Source organism: Neopsephotus bourkii, unplaced genomic scaffold (genome assembly GCF_033783945.1).
Source record: "Neopsephotus bourkii isolate Nb327-2 ecotype Australia unplaced genomic scaffold, CSIRO-AGI_Nbou_v1 NB_1624, whole genome shotgun sequence".
Classification (NCBI taxonomy): domain Eukaryota; kingdom Metazoa; phylum Chordata; class Aves; order Psittaciformes; family Psittacidae; genus Neopsephotus; species Neopsephotus bourkii.
The window spans coordinates 11812667-11833587 of record NW_026902099.1 but is presented as its reverse complement, the minus strand read 5'-3'; the positions used below and the strand labels follow the sequence as shown (position 1 = coordinate 11833587).

Sequence of the window (20921 nt, the reverse complement as noted above, 5' to 3'; positions counted from 1 at the left end):
CTGCACCTCTGCCATTAATCTATGCATTAAGAGAGCCAGCACACAGGAAATGGTTAGGACATGGCTGACCTCACTAAAATGGTATTGGTATCTTGTACTGCAAATACTCCCACCGTGTAAGTTTGCTTGGCTGCTGTTAGGTGGTGTAGACTACCCAGCACGGTTCCCTGTATTAATAACTTGTGTACCAAAGGGTACAGTTATGCCTTCTGTATCTAACTGCAAGTCCTCCACCTGCTTATCTGGAAGGCTGTCCTCTGCTTTAACATTTCATCATAAAGAAAACCCAGTGGCTTTGAGACATCCATGTGTTGCCCTATACACATGGTATGGACTGACTTCTGTCTCTTTTCGGCTCTTCACTAGGATGCTAGAACTGGCTAGACCTTTTCAGCAACTCGACTCTCCCATGCTCAGTGAACTGTTCATCAGGAGGCTCTTACTCTACAGCAATGCAAAGCGCTGAGCTCCACCAGTGCCCATGTGTATTACAGTCAACTGCTTCCACAGTAAACACTACTAGTGTTTCCTTACTCAGCATTCACAAACAGGTCATTAAACCCCGTTTCCTTCATTTTTCATGTAGTGTTTATATAGAATTCTTATGAAAGTTCACGTTCCTGGATGTCAGTGTAAATGTATTTTGTATGCAAAAGAATTCAGTGTAATTGCTGTTAAGTCTTATGTAGCTTTCCAGCGTGTTCTGCAAAGTTGTCTTCCCTCTGATCAACACCACAGTACTTGTGGCCCACCAGTAACAATTCATAAACATTCACATTTCAGAAATGTTACAAACAAATCTCTTTTCGATTAATAGGGATGTTATTTTTATTTGCAGATTGTAAAACAGTAAAAAAAATCAATTTTGCATTAAAAATGAAACCACTTAGACTTGAAGTACCAGTCTCTACACTGAAGATGTAACTAATACAAACATGACAACAAAACCCGTTTATGTGCGTGGAAGAAAACCTGCTGTGCGCTGATCAGCTCAGTCCCGTGCGTTCTGAAACAAGGGGGGCGCAGCCGACTCCTGACGGCACTTCCCAAGAGCCGTACACCGCGACCAGCGCCGAGGCAGCCCCGTACCCCTACAGTGCTCCCTCTGACAAACCGATTCAACAGTGCCCGCTGCCACCGCCGGACACGGCGAGAGGCCCGGCTCAACAGACAGGCACGTACGGATCCGGAGGGGCACAACGCGATCCTCTATCTATCCCGCCCTGGCATCCCCCGCCCAGGAGACAGCGCGGTACTCCAGACGCCCACGGGGACACGCAATCGCACCGCCTTCTGCCCAGCGCTTGCCCCCGAAGCCATCCTCCCACCCCGAAGCGTCACCGAGCTCGGTGTGGGCTGCGGAGGCCGCTAACAGATCCCAAAGCCGCGGCACAGCACCGGCGGACAGGACCGGACCAGGGCAGGACAGGCCGGGCCGCACTGCTACTACTACCACCGCCGCCCCCCCACACCCGTGGGCTGGCTGCCAACCCCGCCGCTCCCAGCATGCACTGCGGCGTGGTGCGCCAAGCGCCAATGACGTCCCCATCCCGCCACTGGGCAGCAGCGCGGCTCCGTCACGGTCTCACGCAACGAGTCACCCGCGCGTGTCGCAACGCCCAGCCATTGGTGGAGGCAACGGCGCGCCTCGTGGCCCCGCCCCCGCATCGCGGCCGGCTATAAAAGTGGAGCCGGCGCCCGCTCCGCGCCTTTAGCCCCGGGTGTCTGAGAGGAGAAAGATGCATCGACTCCGCTCACGGGCCTCCACGGGGATTTCTGCCTTCGCCGCCGGTTCGTCCTCCGCCTGCTTTCGCCAATCACCCCCGCTGCCCCGGACCGCGAAGTCAACCTCGCAGAGGCGTTGGAGTAAAAAGCGATCCTGCTCTTCTATCGGCTGATTATCGCTGATTCCCGGGCGGGGGGGAGCAGAGACACGGAGACCCGGAGAGGGGCCGCGGGAGCCGAGCTGAACGCCGCTGCGACCATGCCTAAGCCTAAGAAGCGGGGGAGCAACCACCAGCGCGGGGCCGGTGAGTGTGGCCGAGCCGCGGGTGGGGGCTCGGGAAAGGCGGCCTTGCCGGGCGGGGAGTTCACCCACCGTTTCCCGTGGCCGCAGTCGGGGGAAGGGAGGCGGCCTTCGCCGGAGTGAGGGGCCGCGGCCGGATGGGCCGCCTTGGCCGGCTGCTCCCCGGCTCCGTACAGGACCAGCGGACGGACGGGCGCGGCCGCTGGGTGCGACGGAGCTGTAGCACGGCACGGGCCGGGCGGCGCCGCCGGGGTGACAGGAGCCGACCCCGAAACCGCCACCTCACGCCGCCTGCGCGCATGCGCCCGGCAGCGCGGGCGGCCCTGGGGAGGCGGCGGCCAACGGCGCTCTGAGGACAACGGCCGGCGCCGGGCCCGCCGGGGCCTCCCGACCGCACCGCGGTCGCGGGTGCTGCGTGGCCGGCGGCCCTAGGGCAGCCCGGGGAGCCGGGCTGCGGACAGGGAGGCCGGGCGCGCGGGGGTCTGGAGTGCGTCCTCGGCACACACAGCCTTCGAAGTCAGCGTTGCTGCACCGCCGGCAGCGTGGGCCCTTCCGGGGCGGGGGGACAGCTGGTGCTGTCATTCCGGTGTCCCTGGTGTGGCTGCATGTCAGAGTATTGTGCTCTGAAAGGCTGCAGGGTCCTTAAAAGCAACAAACAAAACAACACATTTTCTTAGCCTGAAAGAGGATATTATAAAAGAAACAGTGTTCATACAGTCTGCAGTCCATGCGGCCAGGGTGCTGATGCCAGGGCAAAACAAAGGTTTTGTGGGGTTGGCGAGAACTTTCACTTTAGCTTACCATAGCTGTGATCAGAATGTATTTCTAGTATCAAATGTTCCAGAAATGAGCAGTTCACTGGGTCTTTCTGCAGCTGCTTTTGTTTTAGTTTTTGAAGGGCTGGAAACCGGTAAGTGGCCATGCCAGGGCTCTGGGCTTACAGGTTTCTTCAGCCATGCATTGGCTAGTGTTTTCCTTTGTAACTACAGGAAGCATCAAAGGTTATGATCAGTGGTACATGTAGGTGGTTTATGGCTAAGAGCTGCAAAACCTCTAGAGTACAAATTTAACTTGGGGAGTGATCAACTTGAGGTTGATTCTGGCTGGATGAAAATGGGGCTTTGAGGGGTTTTGGTAGTCAGGAAACCTGCCCGAAGCTGGCAAGCACTTTGCAGTGCCTTGTTAAATAATTCAGAATAATTTGAACCACAAAAAATAGGTGGAAGAGCAGGATCCTAGGGTTTGTAAATGGCATTTAGGAGCTGTTGGAGAAATCGCAGTGAAACTAGTTTGCTAATCAACCTTAGTAGATGAAAGTTAAGGACTAGGCTAGGACAGCGGTTGAAATTACAGTGTTCTCCGGTTGAACTCCTCCAATTCTTAATCTTGTAACAATAAGATACAGGTATGAAAAGTTGTAGAGATGAGCATGGGTAAAAATAATACCGCTTTATTTAAAAGGAGAGAAGTTACTGAGAACTGAGGCCTTCTTGGACCTGAGAGGGGAAAACTTTTCTCTCCTGTTGAAGCATTTGATGCTCTTGCTTGTATTTGCAATTCAGCTGGATATAGGGTTGGACGTTGCTTATCCTGCACATACTACACTTAATCACATAAATTCTGCAGTGAACTGGGTAATGTATAACTTACCCTGGCCTGAAGTCTCTTTAAATTGAAAAATAAGATTATATACCAATTTTTACGTAGCTTTTCCTAACAGTTAAATTAATATAGAGCTGTTTTTTAAAGCACAGTCACAGGGAATTGCATTAACTTGAAGTTGATTGTAGAAGGATCCTAAATCTAGAGTTAGGAGTTCTACCAATACATTGAAAATGATCTTCCAGAACAGAGCCAACTAAATCTTCAGGTCAGGTGGGAGTGAGAGAACCATCAGAGGAAGAATATGTGCTTTCCATGAATGGGTCAGGGAGAGTGAGTCTGTTGGGAGGGTTGAATTCTACTTTTGGTATTTAGATATGCCTTTTCCATGTGAAAAAATGACCAAACTATTGTGTTTATCTTTCCTTAAGGCGGTCAGCCCAGAAGTGTGCAGCCTTTTAGTGATGAAGATGCTTCAATTGAAACTATGAGCCACTGCAGTGGCTTCAGTGATCCTGCTAGCTTCACTGAGGATGGTATGTTTTTCTTTTATATCTATTCGTCTGTTCAAACCATAAAATCTTAATTGACTTAGCAGTTTATGTACTAGACTGTAAGTAGCAGTAGCACAGTAATGGCATGATTGTTAATTTAATGGTTGTTGTTTTTGTTTGGCAAGCATGTACTCCAGGTTTCATGAGCCTCTCCTGAAACTGTTAGGCTTTTTTCTGTTAAAATTACACAAGACTAACTTTTGGAGACAGTAAGAATTTTCAGGTGAATTATAAGGCATTGATTTTCATAACACATAGTTGAGGTGTAAGAACTGCAGAAGAATTTGAGATGGAAAGATTTGCCTGTTTTGAACTAGATTTATGCTTTGTCTTCTACCATGTCTGCAGCCTGGGCTGCTGTTATGTCATTTTTTGGGAGGAAGGGACCTGGAAGCCTCCAACAGTAGCGTAAGGCAGGGAGGCTTCACTGTGAATACTTGCTGCTCTTAACTAAGCTGCTGTTGCAGAGGCATCTGAAGCGATGGCAGATGGGACAGGCTGCTTAGGGAGTACTTACTATCAACAGTGAACACCCCACTCTGTTTCAGGGGTAGGTGGAGTGTATTGCATGAAAATGTGTTGCTGACAGGGTTGGCTGATGGTTTCAGTTGTAACAAATTATGTAAGAGCTGATTAGCTTCCTTGTTCATTCCTGGCACACCTAAGAAGCATCTATAGAAACACCACAGATGTATCAATAGATCAATTTTTATGAAATTATTTTAAGGGGCAGTTTGTTGTAGGTATAACACCATTCTGTAGTTATTGCCTATGTGGAACTGCTTTTTTTATTAGTATTAAAAATATTAGCTGTTGGATACTACTTTGTCCACTAATAAAATGTGTAGAACTAAATTATTTTCTCTGGATTAGGGCCTGAAATTGATGAAGAAGCCACTCAAGAAGACTTAGAATACAAATTGAAGGGATTTATTGATCTTACATTGGACAAGAGGTATAGTATGCTTTGAAGAAACATTTATATATTGCTTACTGGTTTCCTCTGATTGTGATAAGGGAAATATGCATCAAAGTTCTTTATATGCTTACTGAAATGACAATTATTTCATGCTGGGGAGGACTTGCTTTTCTTCTGGATCTGAAAAGACCTTTTTCCCTCCAGAGTTTTTGGATAAGGGAGAGTCAGACTTCCCTTTCCTAATAGCTTGAAGTAGAGGGACTTTTATTTCTAGCCTAGTATACTGTTGTGAATTCTCTCTCCAATCTTAAGTCTCTTTATCTTTGAGGAAGAGGCAATTCATAGCATGTAATACTTGATGGTGCTTCTGTGGGTTACTGTATTTGACTGTATCCAATAGAAGAAACTACCATAAAAAACAAAGGCTGAGCTTTAACTGATGTGTGCTGATTTCAGGATGTCTTTCTTTTCTCTTCTAACAGTGCAAAGACAAGACAAGCAGCTCTTGAAAGCCTGAAAAATGCTTTTTCTTCTAAAATCCTATCTGAATTTATCATGGAAAGGAGAATGACACTAACTGATAGTATTGAACGCTGCATAAAGAAAGGTAATTAACATGCTTGTTATTAGAAGGCAATAATCCTTATGAAATAGCTCATTGTTTCAAAGGAATCAAGGCTGTGAGGCTTCTCTAGTACTTTAGAGTGCTTAATAATTTAGTTATGTAACAGTCCTTTTTCTTCATTTAGATGTCACATTTTACACCACCTAGAAAATTAACTTATCTTCTGTCTGTTGGCTTCTGCATTTTGTTTTGCAAGTTTTCAGACTATTATTTTTAAAGGGTTAAAGGATGGAAGCAATGCAGGAGATCACTCATCGTAGTATGTTAATCTCTAGGTAAGAGTGATGAACAGTGTGCAGCTGCTGGCCTGGCATGTCTTCTGTGTGTGCAGATGGGGTCAGGAATTGAAAGTGAAGAGATTTTTAAGACCCTTGGTCCAGTTCTAAAGAAGATTGTCTGTGATGGAACAGCAAGCATACAAGCCAGGCAGGCTGTAAGTATGAAATGTTTATTTGCCAGGCAGGGACAGAGGGCAGTTTTTGATCAGCTCACTGTTGTGTAATCCAGACTAAAGGCTGTTACACAAGTGCAAACTCAGAATGTTGAAATATGCTCTGAATGAGCCATAGCAGTTCTCACTGACTTAGGAAGTCCCACGTAAAGGTTGAACGTCATCCTCTTCTTCAACCTAGGAATTTCATTAAAGAGCTGTTAGATCTAGTACTTTTGTGTCAAGTGTCTGCACTCACTATGTTGCAGTCTCCTTACTGCAGTTCTGGGGGCTGATGTTGAAGGCCTATAGGAGAAAAAAAAAGTTTTTCCACTGACTGTTATATCCTTCTTGTATTAATTTTAACTTCTTTAACTGCAGAGGAATGTTACTTATGCAAATATATTTACATATGATAAAATTACATATAGCATATCTAGAAGTAATTTGATACATTTGTCCTACCGAAGTATTTTGCCCAGTCATCTCACCTGTGCATCAGCGGTATACTTGAAATATTGACTGAAGACAGTCTAAAGCTCTTGCTAATATTTTCTTAAACTTCAGAGTTATAAGTAATACTCTCCAGTTTGCCTTTATTATTATATAGCTGGCTAATTCTGTTGTACTCAAGCTGTGTTACAATAGATACTATCAGCTGGAAGAGAAGGAAGTCTTAGTTCAACAGCAGTTATTTTTGCAAGCAAACAAAAGCTATTGAAGCTTCTCCTGTTTCAAGTGTAGTTTTGAGTCCTGTGTGGTTAGTGCAAACATCACTTTCAAACACTTTTGTCTTACTCTTTGTAGGAGGACACAGAGTAGAATATGGGGGATGGGGAAGAGATAAGTGGGACCTCTCAACAATATTTGGAAATTTCCAGGAATGGCTCTTGGAGTCCAGTGTTTTCATGCCATTTAATTATAAGAGAGAGCAGAGAAGGGAAAGTACTTTCACACAGATGTGAATAAATGTGTTCATTACTAATTATCAACATAATTTCTGCTAGCTTGATCCTAGTGGGATTTAAAATAATTGGGTGAAAGGAGTGCTACATATTGCTTTATGTAAATTATATTAACTAAACCAGCATGAAAAGTAAAGGCTTGTGAGTAGCATCTGTTGTAAAACCATCCTGAGAGTAGACAGGAAGTACGAGCTAACTACTGCAAAGAGGCTGAATTACACAGTGTTGAAGACTTGTACTCTGCTAAGGTCTTAATCTCAAGTTTCGGTTACTCTGGATGTTAAATTTCAAAGGTCAAAGTTTTGTCAACAGTAAGGTTAATGTCAAATTCTGACTCTTTTTTCTTTTGTGTCTAGTGTGCTACCTGCTTGGGGATTTGCTGTTTCATTGTCACTGATGACATTACGGTGAGGATTAATACTTTTTTGGTTTTCTTCTTAATGCATTGACAGTATGAAAATGTGTGAATCTTAAACCATTGCTGTTATGTTTTTTTCTGCTGTTCAGGAGCTGTACTCTACTATGGAGTGCCTGGAAAACATCTTCACAAAGGCCTATCAGAGAGATAGAGACACTAATGGTGTATCAAGTACACATAACACTGTGCTTCACATCAGTGCTCTCTTAGCGTGGACACTGTTGTTGACCATTTGTCCAATGAATGAAGTGAAGAAGAAAATTGAAATGTGAGTGTCTATCCTGGGAAACAAAATTTGGAATGACTTTATATGCAGTGAAGCAGGGTCAACAAAACTTACATCTTAATGAAATGTGACTTTGTCCTTAGGCACTTGCATAAACTTCCAAGTCTGCTGTCTTGTGATGATCTCAACATGAGAATAGCTGCTGGAGAAACACTAGCCCTTCTGTTTGAACTAGCACGCGAAACAGATGCTGTAAGTAGATGTCAGCAGCTCCGTTTTCTTGCACTGATGATAAGGCATATTACTTAACCTGTGTTGCATAGCACCCCAGATTTCAACAAGTGGCAGATAATTCGCTTGTTTACGTTCTTTATAGTGAGGCTGCCCAAATCTAAGTGGGTATAGCAGTGTTTCACAGCTATTTAGCTAGCATTTTTATACCTATTTCCACATTGCAAAACAGGACCAGTATAACAAAACACATCAAACAGTACTGAAGAGCAATTAGAAATGCAGTATGTAAGCTTTAAAATTTAAATCCAGTGCCAGCTTTTAAGAAAAGTAACAAAAAAAACCAAACCAAAAACAACAAAACAAACAACAAAAAACCACAAAAACCCCAAGCAAACAAAAGCCCTGGCACATTCCAGTCTAAAACTCATTAGATACTTGGGCAGTCAAGTTCCAGTGATTCAAAACCTGCACAGTTCTGCACTCACAGCTAAAAATATATTCTTCAGTAGAAATCATGTTGACTTCCAGTATTGTGTTTTCAGTATTCTTATTTAGGTACCTTGAAAGGCAGAAATAGTATTGCATGATGGTTTCATAGCATTTGTGACAATTTTAGTCAGTTGGGACTATAAGGGGGAAGATATTTAAAGGAGTCGCATGGCTAAACGTGCCTTTACATTCTTCAATATGTCTTGCTGATTTTCGAACTGTTTTATTGTCAGCAGTGAAGGAAACAGCTTCTACTTACTCCCATGGCACAGTGTGAGAGAGTTGCCTGAATGGCTTCTAGCTTGAACAAGTCTGATTTTGCCAGAGCACTGTGCAAAGTGAAATGATAGCTCATTTGAGTCAGGATATGTGACACGCTTAACACTGCATAATCTGAAACAATATGCTGAGATCTGTGTACAATTGCAGACAGCAGGGATTTGGTTCTCTTGGCTATGGAAGCAACTTTGAAAGGTAACAAAAATAAAAGAGATGGAAACTGATCCGTTATTTGGTCACACTGACTGCAAGTAACTAAAACCTTAAAATGCGTTAATAAATGGGACTTGCATTCACCAAAAATATCTTGGGTTCCATTGAGGAAATACCTCTAATCATTGCAAAATATTCTCTTTGGATCCTTAACAATCACCACAGATTACAAATGCTTACTGTGTTTTGCCTCTGACCAGTTTATTTCAAAAAGCATGCAGTAAACTCAGCCTGGTCAATAGACATGACAACATTCAGATTAAAATAAAAAATCACTATACACAACACTTGAAGGAGCTGTACTGTTTCATGTGGCTCTGGCTACCAGGATAGAGCTTGGTGGTGGCCTACTTGGTAAAGTGGATGCTGTGACTTTGTTCTTACTGGCTTAAGTACTGCAAATGGAACAGCAGGAAGTTAGTGCCATCACCGTCTCTTTAAATAACGAAGTAACATGTTGTAGAGATCTAGGTGCCTAGAATTTGGAGAGATCCATTTTCCTATTTGCAGGGGAAGATGTTGAGGCCAGAAGCTGAAGTGTTTTCTTATGGTTTTTTTTCTTTCACTAGGATTTCTTTTATGAAGACATGGAACTTCTAACAGAAAAACTAAGAGCTCTGGCTACTGATGGAAACAAGCACCGAGCCAAAGTAGATAAGAGAAAGCAGCGATCTGTTTTCAGAGATGTGCTACGAGCTGTTGAGGTGATTCTTTTGTCTTGCTTTAAGTGTCTGGATCTTAACTGTGCAGTGTACAATCTAATGAAAATGATTTTATTATTAAATAGAATAAATAGAGCAACAGGAACAAATTATTTTAAATGATACTTCAAATTCTGATTACTTACTTTATTCCGTGTTTCTAAAAAAGTAGTTATATGTCATGGAAGTTTTTATTTTGCTTCAAGCTTGACTCCATGTTTCTTTCAAGAAGGTTAAACATTGTACTGTAAATACTAAATTCTTATTTTATTCCATGAGCAGATTTGTTTTTCATAGAAGACTTCGTAGGACATCCAAATCTGTGTCCTGAATTCTGTGAAAAGGTTCATTCTAAAATCTGCTACTGAACTCCTGTGCATAATAAACAAAAAACAGCTTGGTAGTAAAATACATTTCCAACTGGCACCTGTCAGGGGCTGAAGAAAGAGGGCCTGGGAAAGGTGGACTGTCATTGTCCTAATTGTCGTGCTGTAATCTTTTGGCTTTCCATATCCAAATTAAGAGAACAATATGCAAAGCAGGACTTTCAAAATTTCTGGTTAGCGACGTGTCTTAGAGGCTTCACTGAACTGTCAAATTTCTGTCACTTCAGTGGGTTGTTATTTTACACCTCTCATTAGATTTTTGTTTTTTTTCCTTGTCAGATAATTGCTTCTTACATAGTTGTATCGGTAAGACCAACTAAATGCTAGTTGACATTCAGAACAGTTGACCTCTCGGAAGCTAAAGAGAAGGCTTTGAAGAGATTCGGAGTCACTTTTGAGATCTACCTGTAGAAGAGTCCGAGTCACTTGTTAGCACTTGTTACATTCCATTGTCACAAATGTAGCTCACAGCACCTGAAAAGTGGGGACTAAATTAATTTTACACACAGACTTCAAGGTCACTGCTGAACTCAGAACTCGCTTTTCTGGAGATTCTGGAGTCCAATTCTTAAAACTCACTTTAAAGATGAAAGTCAAGTGTTCTTTCTTTAAAATGCTTTCTGACTTGAAGAATGTCAGCTTCAAGTCTTACATGAGATTTAACTTCAGGTTAAACTCATCAGTTTATGAATAAATACAGTGTTTATATACATGTATTATTTTGAATGTTATTAAAATTATGTATGTTGTTTTCTTTAATTTTGGATAGGAGCGTGACTTTCCAACAGAGATGGTTAAGTTTGGACCTGAGCGTATGTATATTGACTGCTGGGTTAAAAAACAAACTTATGATACCTTCAAGGATGTTCTGGGATCGGGGATGCAGTATCATTTGCAGGTGAGCTGCTGTTTGATGCATGCTCAGACTGTTGTTCTCTGTCTGGCTTCTTCAGTCTGAATTACGAAGTCATGAGTAGAATTTGGTGGAATGATGAGATTTGCATTAGAAGTGTTAAAAGGCAGCACTTACAAAATGAACTAGAGAGAGCTTTTTCTGAGTTGTAGCCTGAGTGTGCTGTGGGTTTGCAATTAGAAGACTTCTCTAAGAAGTAAGATATTCGAGCTGAATACCTTCTTAGCCTCAGGGTTTTTCCTGAATCTGTGCTGTCATTTAGCAGTGCTGTAGTTGACTGGCTGTTAAAGAGCTGCACGCCTCCACCCTTCCTGGTCAAGCCTCTAAAAAGGAATGCAAAGGTTTAGTCTAAAGCGATGAACACAACTTGCAGCCCAATGATGACAGCATTCCAGAAGGGAAAGAATAAGTCCTTATTTGTTCACTAGTCATCTGTTCAGATAGGTAACAGAAACAGGAATTGTGTCTTGGGGTATACGCACTGAAATTGCTATGATAGTCATGGGATTAAAATCTTCAGTCCGGTGCCAGCTGACTTTCAAGGTGACTGAGGGAGCCCATGTATTTGACAGCTTCTTCAGTCTTTAAAATACATTTACAGCCAGATACTTTAAAATTGCTGTGTTGTGAAACCATACAGATCTGTGTCCCGCTGCCTAATCTTGCATAGACAGTGTCATAGAACAGTGTCTTCGTTTTCAAGGACAAAAAAAATCCATGGGGGGATGACCTGTTTCTGTCTCAAGAGGGCAGTTGTAGTTCATAGCCTTTTTCTGATTAAAGGAGGAAGTGTTCCCTGGCTTAATTGCAAAAGTTACTAAGATACGTGTCAAATTGCTGCAATTTCTTGCTGTAATACTTGATATTTAACAGTAGTCATCTTTGGAGACTTGATAACCAGGGGAGATACTGATTGTTTGATGTGTTTCTTGTTTAGTCAAATGACTTTCTTCGGAATGTGTTTGAGCTTGGTCCACCAGTAATGGTAGATGCTGCAACTCTTAAAACAATGAAGATATCTCGTTTTGAAAGGGTAGGTGCTTGCACTTTGATATTGATACATTAATATATTTCTCCTGAATTAAATGGTATTCCAGACATGTGGTTGAGAAGCTGTCATATTTAAGGTGTCACTTTAGAACTTAAGTGTTCTATATTATCCTGAATGAAGCCAAACCTTGCTTTTGTGGGTGTCTTTGAGCTCTTATTTTAGCTCTTCCACTGAGCATGTGTCTGCTACTGCTTTTTCTTCCAAGGAGGTCTGGAGGTTGATGTGGCTGCTGACTGGTATCAGATTCATGCTCTGTGCGTGTGCAACTAGGGCTCTAAGGAAAGCCATAGGATTTTGGGCAGGGACCAACAGGAAGCTGTAGAAACCAAGTCTTAATGAAGACAGTCCCAAACTTCGCAGTGTGAAGGGGACACTGGCAGGATGATGATGGCTTTGTTCTGTTGGTTGTGAATGTACTTATCCTGTACGAACCATTTGTGAAATGGTGCTGCCAAATTTAATCTGGGGGCAGACTTAATCTACACTGTGCCTGTGTGTGATGTTCAGCACTGACTAGCTTCAGGGTTGCTCCTAGCTCAGGCTTTCTTATACAATCCAAGTTTCTTTTAAATGTGTATATATTGAAATGAATCTGTCTTTGGTGCACAAAGATATTATACTATAAATTTCAAAAGGCCTACCAATTTGTTCAAAGATTAATAAAAAACTATTTCAAGGTGTTTCTTAAGATGAAAAACAGTGTACATAAGCTTTTTAATATCTGTGATTAATGTTTTCCTTTTATTTTGTAGCACTTGTACAACTCTGCAGCATTCAAGGCTCGGACAAAGGCTAGAAGTAAATGTCGTGATAAAAGAGCAGACGTGGGGGAGTTTTTCTAGATCTCCTTTTCCATGGCTTTCAATATTCATAATTGAAATGTATTTTTAACCTTTAAATGATTTTTTTTTTATTTCTGTAGTCAGTTTGCACTTGTGCACAGAGATGTTGTATAAAGTCTGTAAATACAATGCATGTTGTTGCTTAGTTGCATATACACTGTACATAGATGGGATGCAGGGGTACATTGTAACACTTGAATTAGATGCAACTTGCTCCAAAGTCTGAATATGGTGTTGCTGAACTGTTCAGTGGGGTAAGCAACTGTAGTCAAATGCTGTGTGTCAGATGGGATTCCTTACTTCACATCAAGGCAAACTAAATGAATTCATTGGCCGAGTGTTCTGGTAAGAATGTGCTAAGCTCAAAAGTTGAACTTGCTTGTGTGAAATTAATCTGGTAACTTTTTAAACTCCTGTGGCTAGAAGGTAGACAAATTTCTGCATAGTGTGACTATCCTATGAAGTTCCAGTACCTTCACTTACAGTAAAGTACTAAATGACAAATACTTGCCTCAATGTAAAATAAACCCAAGATTCTTGTGCTCTGAAATCAGAATTTTAATTTTTGGAATAAAATTGTTTCTTGTTGCTTGCTTTCTGTGTAAAAGTGATTACTGCACGAATGAAAAGTGAACACTAGCAACACCCAGAGGTTGAAACAGATGCGTTTATTTGCCAATTCAGCAGTGTGGTTGGGTTAGTCCCCATGCTGTAGTAGCTGCCTTGCTGAGTTCTGAAGGTGCCAGGGTCTTCACAACAGCCTACTGTAGACTTGTCATCACATTTCTCATGGTGAAATGTTTTTTAGTTCTGGAACTGCACAACACCTCCCTTATCTTAACCAGAGTCATTCCAGCTGCCCTGCTTCTGACATGTTAAAAACTACTCCTACCCTTGGTTTATGGCTCTAGAACACTGAAATGTGCCAATACCCAAGAACTGTCTTGTCATAGGGACGGGGGGCTGTAATGTAATAAAGACACTAAATCCCAGCTAGCTGAAGCTTCTGAACCAGAAGATCTGTAAGTAAAGTGCTTGTTAAACATTCTTAAAAGTGTAAGTCAAGTTATCAGCAGAGGAAATGAACCTCACACCCCAAAACAACCCCACCCCCTAAAAATTGCTGCTTGTTCTGATAAGGATGGTTTGGTTTGGGATTTTTTTTTAAGTTTCTGATTATAGCAGAAGCTATTCCAGAAACTCCATACATGCCAATCAGCTGTACCTTCTAACCTTTTTTTCACTGAAATAATGTATTATGTATGAATGTGTTTGGCTTACATAACTGACTCTACACATTATAACAAGGCCTTCAGCTGAGGTCTCTGCTGTTACTGATGTGTGCTGTTAGTATTCGTCATGCAAGCAGAGAAGTAACTTCTGATCCCTGGGCTATATGAAGCTGTTTTTGTTTCCCCAGCCCAAGTGTTCCCACAAGCCTGGTGGTCTCTGCCCTGGCTGCTGGTACTGCCTTTGGCACCCTTTGCTCGTGTAAAGCAGCACTTCTGATAGCTTCCTGTCCTGGCAGTGTTTTCCAGTGCTTTCCACAGCCCCTTCTGGCTGGTGGCCCAGCACGTGGTTGCCCTTTCCCCCATTACCCTGCCACTGCCAACTGCCGAGACCAGGACAGCTTCCAAGGCTGGCTGATGGGGGGGACGCCTCTGCTGCCCTGTCTGCTCTGTAGACTTTGCCTCTGGACTGCAGAGACCTGGGTCCTTGTTACTTGGACCAGGCAGCAGCAGAGCTTGTCAGCTGTGGAGCTGTGAGTCAGAAGATGGATCCTCTTGTTTCCTGGGAGTCAAATACTTTGTCAGCTTAAAAGGACTCGAAATTCTAGACGTAGAGGATGACTTCAGAATGGGACTGTTTCAACCTGTAATGCTTTCATATGAGTGTCAGCTGCCTGTCATTGCAGTGTGCTGGAACATCACGTTTGGCAACGTCAGAGAGAGAAAAACGTGACCACAGGAGCTGTCTGCGAAGGAGCAGTTACCGGTGCTCACAACGCAGCTCATCAGAATCTGATTTTTAAACAGCTAGCAATATTGTACAAATTTGTCCATCCCATAATACTCTCCCACTTGAATTGGTAAGGTGTGGGGGAGGAGGAGGAAAATACCCCGAGTTTTTTTAGCCTATGCCTTTAATGTACTCATGTCTGCAATACTGTAGATACGACACTTCTGCATAGCAAACTGGTTAATCATAGCTACGGTCTGGTAGCTATGACTCTTCTGCGTAAGCAAATGAGTTTTGGAAAGGCATCATAAACCAAAAGGTTAGTGAAATATTGATCATGAGTAACAAGCCTTCTCATTTTCCATGATAGGATATTATAATGATGATTCCAATATAATAAAAATAACTGTATATGTGCTGATTCCTTTATAAACAGATCAATACTGTGAAGTCAGCATACTTAGCCAAGATGAAGTCTAAATATAGATGGAAAGGGACAGGCTGTTTCTTAGCTGCCTTCATGGGTTCTGCTGGGGCTGACAGCTTCCTATGGCTCTAAAAGTAGAGAAAGAACAGCAGAACAAGTGTTCTTCGAGTGATTTTCACTGGCTGATCTCTTCCATACTGGCACATTACCTGAACGTAGTTATGTTGTAAGTAATGTTTCACTCTCCTGCTTTTTAATTGCTTTTAGATTTTACTTCTTTTCTGTGAAGAATTTTTGGTGTGTTCTTATTCTAATTTTACCAGAACAGCTTAAGAAGAAATTTAAAAGTCACATGGGGAAAAAAGTCTTTAAGCAAGTTTAAAGTATGAGATAGAGTAACTCACAAAACCTCAGTGTGTAGATCAGTTTGTTGGGAGAATAATACTTTTGGCCAGTAAGACTACAGTAACTATCCTCTCTCCTTTGTTTGGCATGTCAATAGAATCAAGCAAATGTAATATAACTTTGTTGAATTAATAATGGTTATCATCTTCACTGTGATTACACACACAGTGAGGGAATCAGTTTTAAATAATTAATAAAGAATGCAGAAACATATTAATGAAGGTACTCACGTTTATTACCACTCTAGCTGCTGAGTCCTCCCTCAAGTTGCAGGGAGGTACTAATCAAAATGAACTTCCAAGAGAAACAACTGCTCTTTGGAAGCTAAAAATAACCAAAAGCCTCTGTGCCATGAGGTGATAACTCCTAGCACGCCATTGTTGAAACACAGGGCTCCTAATGACGGCAGCTGGCTACTGATGTGCTTGTGGGGAGGCAGCAAAGAGGGTGCTGCCTGGCACCATGTGGCAATCTAGTGCAAGGGCAGTGGACACGGTCTGTTCTGAAATTACTGCTGGACACCTAAAAATCATACTCTCAGTAGGGGGAACCACTACTGTGCCAGCTTTCCACCTTATCTCTGTGTTTTGCAGCAACGCTTCTGAGCAGAGGAAAAGATTAAGCAGTAATCTTTCCTACACTATTAAACAGAAATACGTGTACAATATAGGCCTGTCAGTCTCCACTATTAGGCAAATGAGACCCACTGCAGAAGGATTTAGGCACTTAGTATTAAGACTTAGTGAGGCTCAGTGAAGTTTGGCTGTATGGTCCAATCAGGGGGAATTAAACAATCTTATACATTTGGTTTGATGAGGGAAGGAGGTGGGTCTTTTCCCTAAACACTCAGGGCTATTCCTCTAACTTCAGGTTTTTAACCAGGAAGCTGGTCACATTGCATGCAATTCATAGAGGAGCCTGCTTAGGTATTGCTTCTTCTCTATGTATAATCTCCCTTCAGAACTGTATTTACATAAACAATCATTCAATGAGTTCATGCACCCAAACTCTGCTGAGAAGTGCTGATTAGGCACCATCCAGTGTTTTTTTTAAAGCAAGCAGTATTAGGCTGAAAAAAAGGCTTTTCCATCAGGCTTTATTTGTCCAGAACTAGCATCTATGTGGAGTAGAGCCGTATTTGATTAGTTTTTGCTCCATTTTTCACAAATAATAACTCACAGTGATATTCTAAGCAGAGGACCTGAGTGACATCCTTCCCAGCAGTGTCACTGAAGGTGTGGCTTTCACTATAGTCAGGATATCACCCTACATTCTACCAAGTACACACCAGATCAAAAGGGTTATGCAACAAAATAACTAAAGTCAAATGAATGGTGGTATCTGTCAGAGAGATTTTTCTGTTTCTCTCCTTCTCCACACACATACATATGTATGCGTAAGTATGCACATATGCACAAACACAATGCAGAAATGAAATATTATACTCATCAAAGATCTCCCAGAATAAGTAAGTGCTATGTACTGAGTTACCCTTGCCTTCAAGACCTAGGAAGTATGCTGGTCCTTCAAATCCCTTTATTTTACAGGTTGTTAAGGCTGCTCATCATTTCCTTAGAACAGGACACCAACTGTTACCAGTTATTTTCCATATCCATATTTTAATTTACTTTTTTAATTATTAGTTCTTTTAGATACAATGGAGAGGCCTTCCTTGGAAATTAACCTGCCCAATACTCAGGAAGAAGGGAAACTTTATGTAGTTGATTCCTTAAACAACCTAAACAAACTAAATGTTTGTCCAGATGGATCCCAACATGTGCTAGGTATGTACAATAGGCGATGCTCTGTGGTTTTCTATACATACAACAGGCCATCAAAAAGAGTTATGTATGACATTTGAAAAGGCTGATCTTATTGTGCATCACTGCTGTCAACAGCCCAATAGGCCAATATGTATGTCAAGCTCTGTACTGAAAAATGTAAGAAGATGGAAAATTGTGTAATTTAGATCAAATTAATTGTTTAGCTGCTCCTGCTGAGTATTTAAGTTATCAGGTTCTTGAAAATCCTTGCATTTAGCTAGGGATTCACTGTCAAGCATGAACTTCCCTTCCATTTCAACTGCGATTCATTGAGTGATCCCTTGCAGGGTAATGTCTCTAGTAATGCTCTATAAACACCTACTACATAAATTGCATTGTAACTCTGTGAGTATTGTCACAAGCAATAAATTCACACATGGCAACAGAAACACCAGAGGAAAAACTGTTCCTTCTTTTAAGACACAACTCCTAAGGACCCAAACCAGTTATCTGAAATATTCCATGAGACTTTCGAGCATTTTAATTCACAGAGTCTCTTTATTTACAGTTTCAGGTATGTGCTCTCACACTTCTACTGGTTTTATATGGCTTTTATCTTTGATTTCTCATGGCAACCAGACTATTTTAACTCAGTAAGAGCTACAATATATTTGAATTATGATACATTCTGCATTGTTTCATGAATCTAGAAGCATTTTGTCATGTTTATCATAACCAACCTTAACAAACTTTACCACCAAATAATTTATCATCTCATAATAGATGAGGAAGAGAACATTGGTGCTACTGAAGAAAACACGTCAGGGAGCAACATAAGAAACCAGCGTTTGTTCTTCATCACCTTCATTCTTACTTTGATCATCAGTCTGGCACTTGTTTCATTTGTAATATTCATAATAAGTAAGTAAACCAAACAGTGGTTCTTGAAAATATAAGGCAAATTAGAAGAACTCTGCTGAAATATGTCATGCTACCATGCAACATTCTACTGCTGTATCTGCATGGTCAAAGGCTTTGGCGGGATATAGGTAATGGGTCTTGGTGTTGGGTCCAAAACCACAGGCCTCTGCTCTGTGAGCTAGAATGCACACTTTTCTTCTTAGTGAAAAGGTTTTCTGAGCTTCAACAGCTGTCAAGATTTCAGCTCAGCAGGGTTATACTGTGCTGCTAAAAATGCTGGCTGGAAACTGAATTTTAAAGATGACTGTATGGCAGTGAGATACTTCGACAACATGCCTTCCATTCCTTTCCAAATAAAACTCAGTCCTGGTGTCATTTCACTGCAACTGGAATTACACCCAGGCTAACACTTAAATCAGGCTACCTGCATAAGGACCTGAAGGTTGCCAGCTAAATACTGACTGGAAATTGGTTTGGAACTACAAAAATGTCAAACATAAGAACAAAAAAAACCCTGATAAAATGTATCAAAATTGGCATGCAGCATTGAGTCTGCAGATGAAATTACCGTTCTGCTTCAGCTGGGCTGGTCGGGCTGGCTTAGCTAAACTCATGGCTACAGGTGACCTTGCTTTATGGAGCCCTTGCCATCTTGGGCTTTTCTGGGCTAATGGTATTGAACAGAGTATGAAATGCATTCTTTTAACTTACAAGTTTATTTTCAATGAATTGGAATCCATGTGAAATTAAGATTTCTTTTATCCTATAGTAGGGGATTCACTGGGGTATAGCAAAAATCCTCCTTTTCCTTTTTGAATAGGAAATTGTAACCCTTAACTTGTGGACATAAGCTTGAAGAACAGAGTATCAGACAAAGAGCACAAAGCAAATTTTAAATGGCATAATTGTAAACGCCCCATACTCGAATTCCATATTTATTTAATGGGGAACTGCTAAAAGTGGAGCTCCAGTATAGAAAAATGAGCAATGTGCCCCTCTAGTGGAAAACTCGTAAAGTAACAGTGAAAAGGCTACTTACTAGGGTTAAAGGAGTTTGCTTGGGCTCAGGGTGGTGTAGGCTTAAGGTTTTTGAAACTGATTTCCAGTAGTGTTTCAGATTATGTTACAAATAATCTGAGATTATGTTTGCTATCCATAGACAGATTTGTTTACCACTGGCACTACTAGTTTAAGCTTCAAAACATGGGTAAATTTTGTTAACTTCAGAAGGCCAAAATAAAAATAGCTCCAGAAGCGTACATGGCGGTTATGCATACTGGTGTTCCAGGGGAAACTGGTCTCCAAATGCCAGTATTTGCAAGACTTCTTCTTTAATCTAAATGCATTAGGAAATCCAGTGATGTGGCTGCAGTCTGCTGTGTGTTTTAGTAATTCTGCTTTTAGAAAAATACAGATGCATGCTGCCCACAAATAACACCCCGCAGCCCCTAAATAAGACATATTCCTGTGGATAGCAACGAAATTGATATACTCCTGAAGACTGCAACATTTTTCTGGGCTGTATATGATTTTATTTCTCTGCACTAACCTGAATGAACCAGAAAATAAGCAATTAAATAAGCAACGTAACTTCTTAACATTACGTCCTGCAGTTGCTTTCCAGTTTAATATTTTTACTCATCATAATTCCCTACAGACTCCTGTGGGAATGCAAGAGAGAGTAATGGTGTTCTTGACTTAAATGTTGCCAATTTAATGTGGTACATTTTCCTTTTCAAGTTCAAACTAGAAACAAGATGGACCAAATATCAAGCAGACTAATAGCTGAAAAGAAGAACATAGAAGAGCTTAAGAAAATTAACAATATGATATTAAAGCATCTAAATCAATCAGGAATTAAGGAAAATGGGAGATACCTCTTCACACAGTCTCCTGATCTTCACAGTTACCTCTTTGCCCATGCTGAGCTGAAAGTCCCTGAAGAATAGATCTTCTTTGGTATGAAATTCAGCGTATTTATGTACTCAAGCTATTTTCACATATGGCACATGGGTCACTTAAACATTCTGACATGGTCACAGGAGCATTAGAAAAGCCAGATGTATGAAAGACAGTAGAAAACAGATTTTATCCTGTTTCATATGAATGTAGAGTTGACAACTAAGACCATATGATTTATAATAAATGATGGATTATCAATGATTTTGGGCAAGAGTTCCAGATTCTCCGTGTATTCTAAATTGCAGGGCTAAGGGCTTAGTTTTACTTTAAACGTGAGTGATCACAGAAAATAGTAATTTCTGTTCACACAATTTCAGTATGACCTTGTTCACTTAGTCATTCTCCTGGTTTGTTTGGGTTTTTTTGAACAAGTTTTGTGTTTGCTTCTGTATTATTTGTATTTAAGGATAACTTCAGATTCCTTAACTTATAAATAAATCCATTTATGCCATGGAGTTTGGTGGTTTTCCTTTCTGTTCATCTAAACAGATCGACTTACTACTCCTTTTGTGAGAAAACAAACTTGAATAAATCAAAGTGTTTCATAACATGCCATATTCCTCCCAAATTTCTATGGGCTGAACATGTGTATTATATTGTCTTATATGGGA

The 20921-nt window shown here is 41.4% G+C and overlaps 2 protein-coding genes across 4 annotated transcripts; both read left to right on the top strand.

The window, feature by feature from the left end:
* The first annotated feature begins 1697 nt into the window (after positions 1-1697).
* IFRD1 (interferon related developmental regulator 1) lies at positions 1698-13467 on the top strand. Of its 3 annotated transcripts, XM_061373091.1 has the most exons (12): positions 1698-2030; positions 4060-4164; positions 5056-5137; positions 5584-5708; positions 6002-6159; positions 7478-7528; positions 7629-7807; positions 7909-8017; positions 9550-9684; positions 10837-10965; positions 11918-12013; positions 12784-13467. In XM_061373091.1, the coding sequence occupies exons 1-12, from the start codon at positions 1985-1987 to the stop codon at positions 12871-12873; spliced, it is 1305 nt and encodes a 434-aa protein (XP_061229075.1). In that variant the 5' UTR covers positions 1698-1984; the 3' UTR covers positions 12874-13467. The 3 variants fall into 3 exon arrangements, with proteins under 3 accessions (XP_061229075.1, XP_061229076.1, XP_061229077.1); XM_061373092.1 differs by lacking the exon at positions 7478-7528; XM_061373093.1 differs by lacking the exon at positions 10837-10965.
* A 1117-nt stretch (positions 13468-14584) lies between these two features.
* Positions 14585-20511, top strand: LSMEM1 (leucine rich single-pass membrane protein 1). Its single transcript, XM_061373094.1, has 4 exons — positions 14585-15485; positions 17308-17448; positions 18211-18348; positions 20089-20511. Exons 2-4 carry the CDS (start codon positions 17322-17324, stop codon positions 20295-20297), a joined length of 474 nt encoding a protein of 157 aa, XP_061229078.1. The 5' UTR covers positions 14585-15485; positions 17308-17321; the 3' UTR covers positions 20298-20511.
* The last annotated feature ends 410 nt before the right edge of the window (positions 20512-20921 follow it).

What these genes read in the sequence shown, in the direction of transcription:
- IFRD1 (XM_061373091.1), top strand. Translation starts at nt 1,985, where the DNA reads ATGCCTAAGCCTAAGAAGCGGGGGAGCAACCACCAGCGCGGGGCCG. An exon ending in GATCTTACATTGGACAAGAG is followed by an intron (nt 5,138 to 5,583) that starts GTATAGTATGCT and finishes CTCTTCTAACAG; the next exon opens with TGCAAAGACAAGACAAGCAG. An exon ending in TAGCACGCGAAACAGATGCT is followed by an intron (nt 8,018 to 9,549) that starts GTAAGTAGATGT and finishes TTCTTTCACTAG; the next exon opens with GATTTCTTTTATGAAGACAT.
- LSMEM1 (XM_061373094.1), top strand. Translation starts at nt 17,322, where the DNA reads ATGGAGAGGCCTTCCTTGGAAATTAACCTGCCCAATACTCAGGAAGAA. An exon ending in TGGATCCCAACATGTGCTAG is followed by an intron (nt 17,449 to 18,210) that starts GTATGTACAATA and finishes ATCTCATAATAG; the next exon opens with ATGAGGAAGAGAACATTGGT. An exon ending in ATTTGTAATATTCATAATAA is followed by an intron (nt 18,349 to 20,088) that starts GTAAGTAAACCA and finishes TTCCTTTTCAAG; the next exon opens with TTCAAACTAGAAACAAGATG.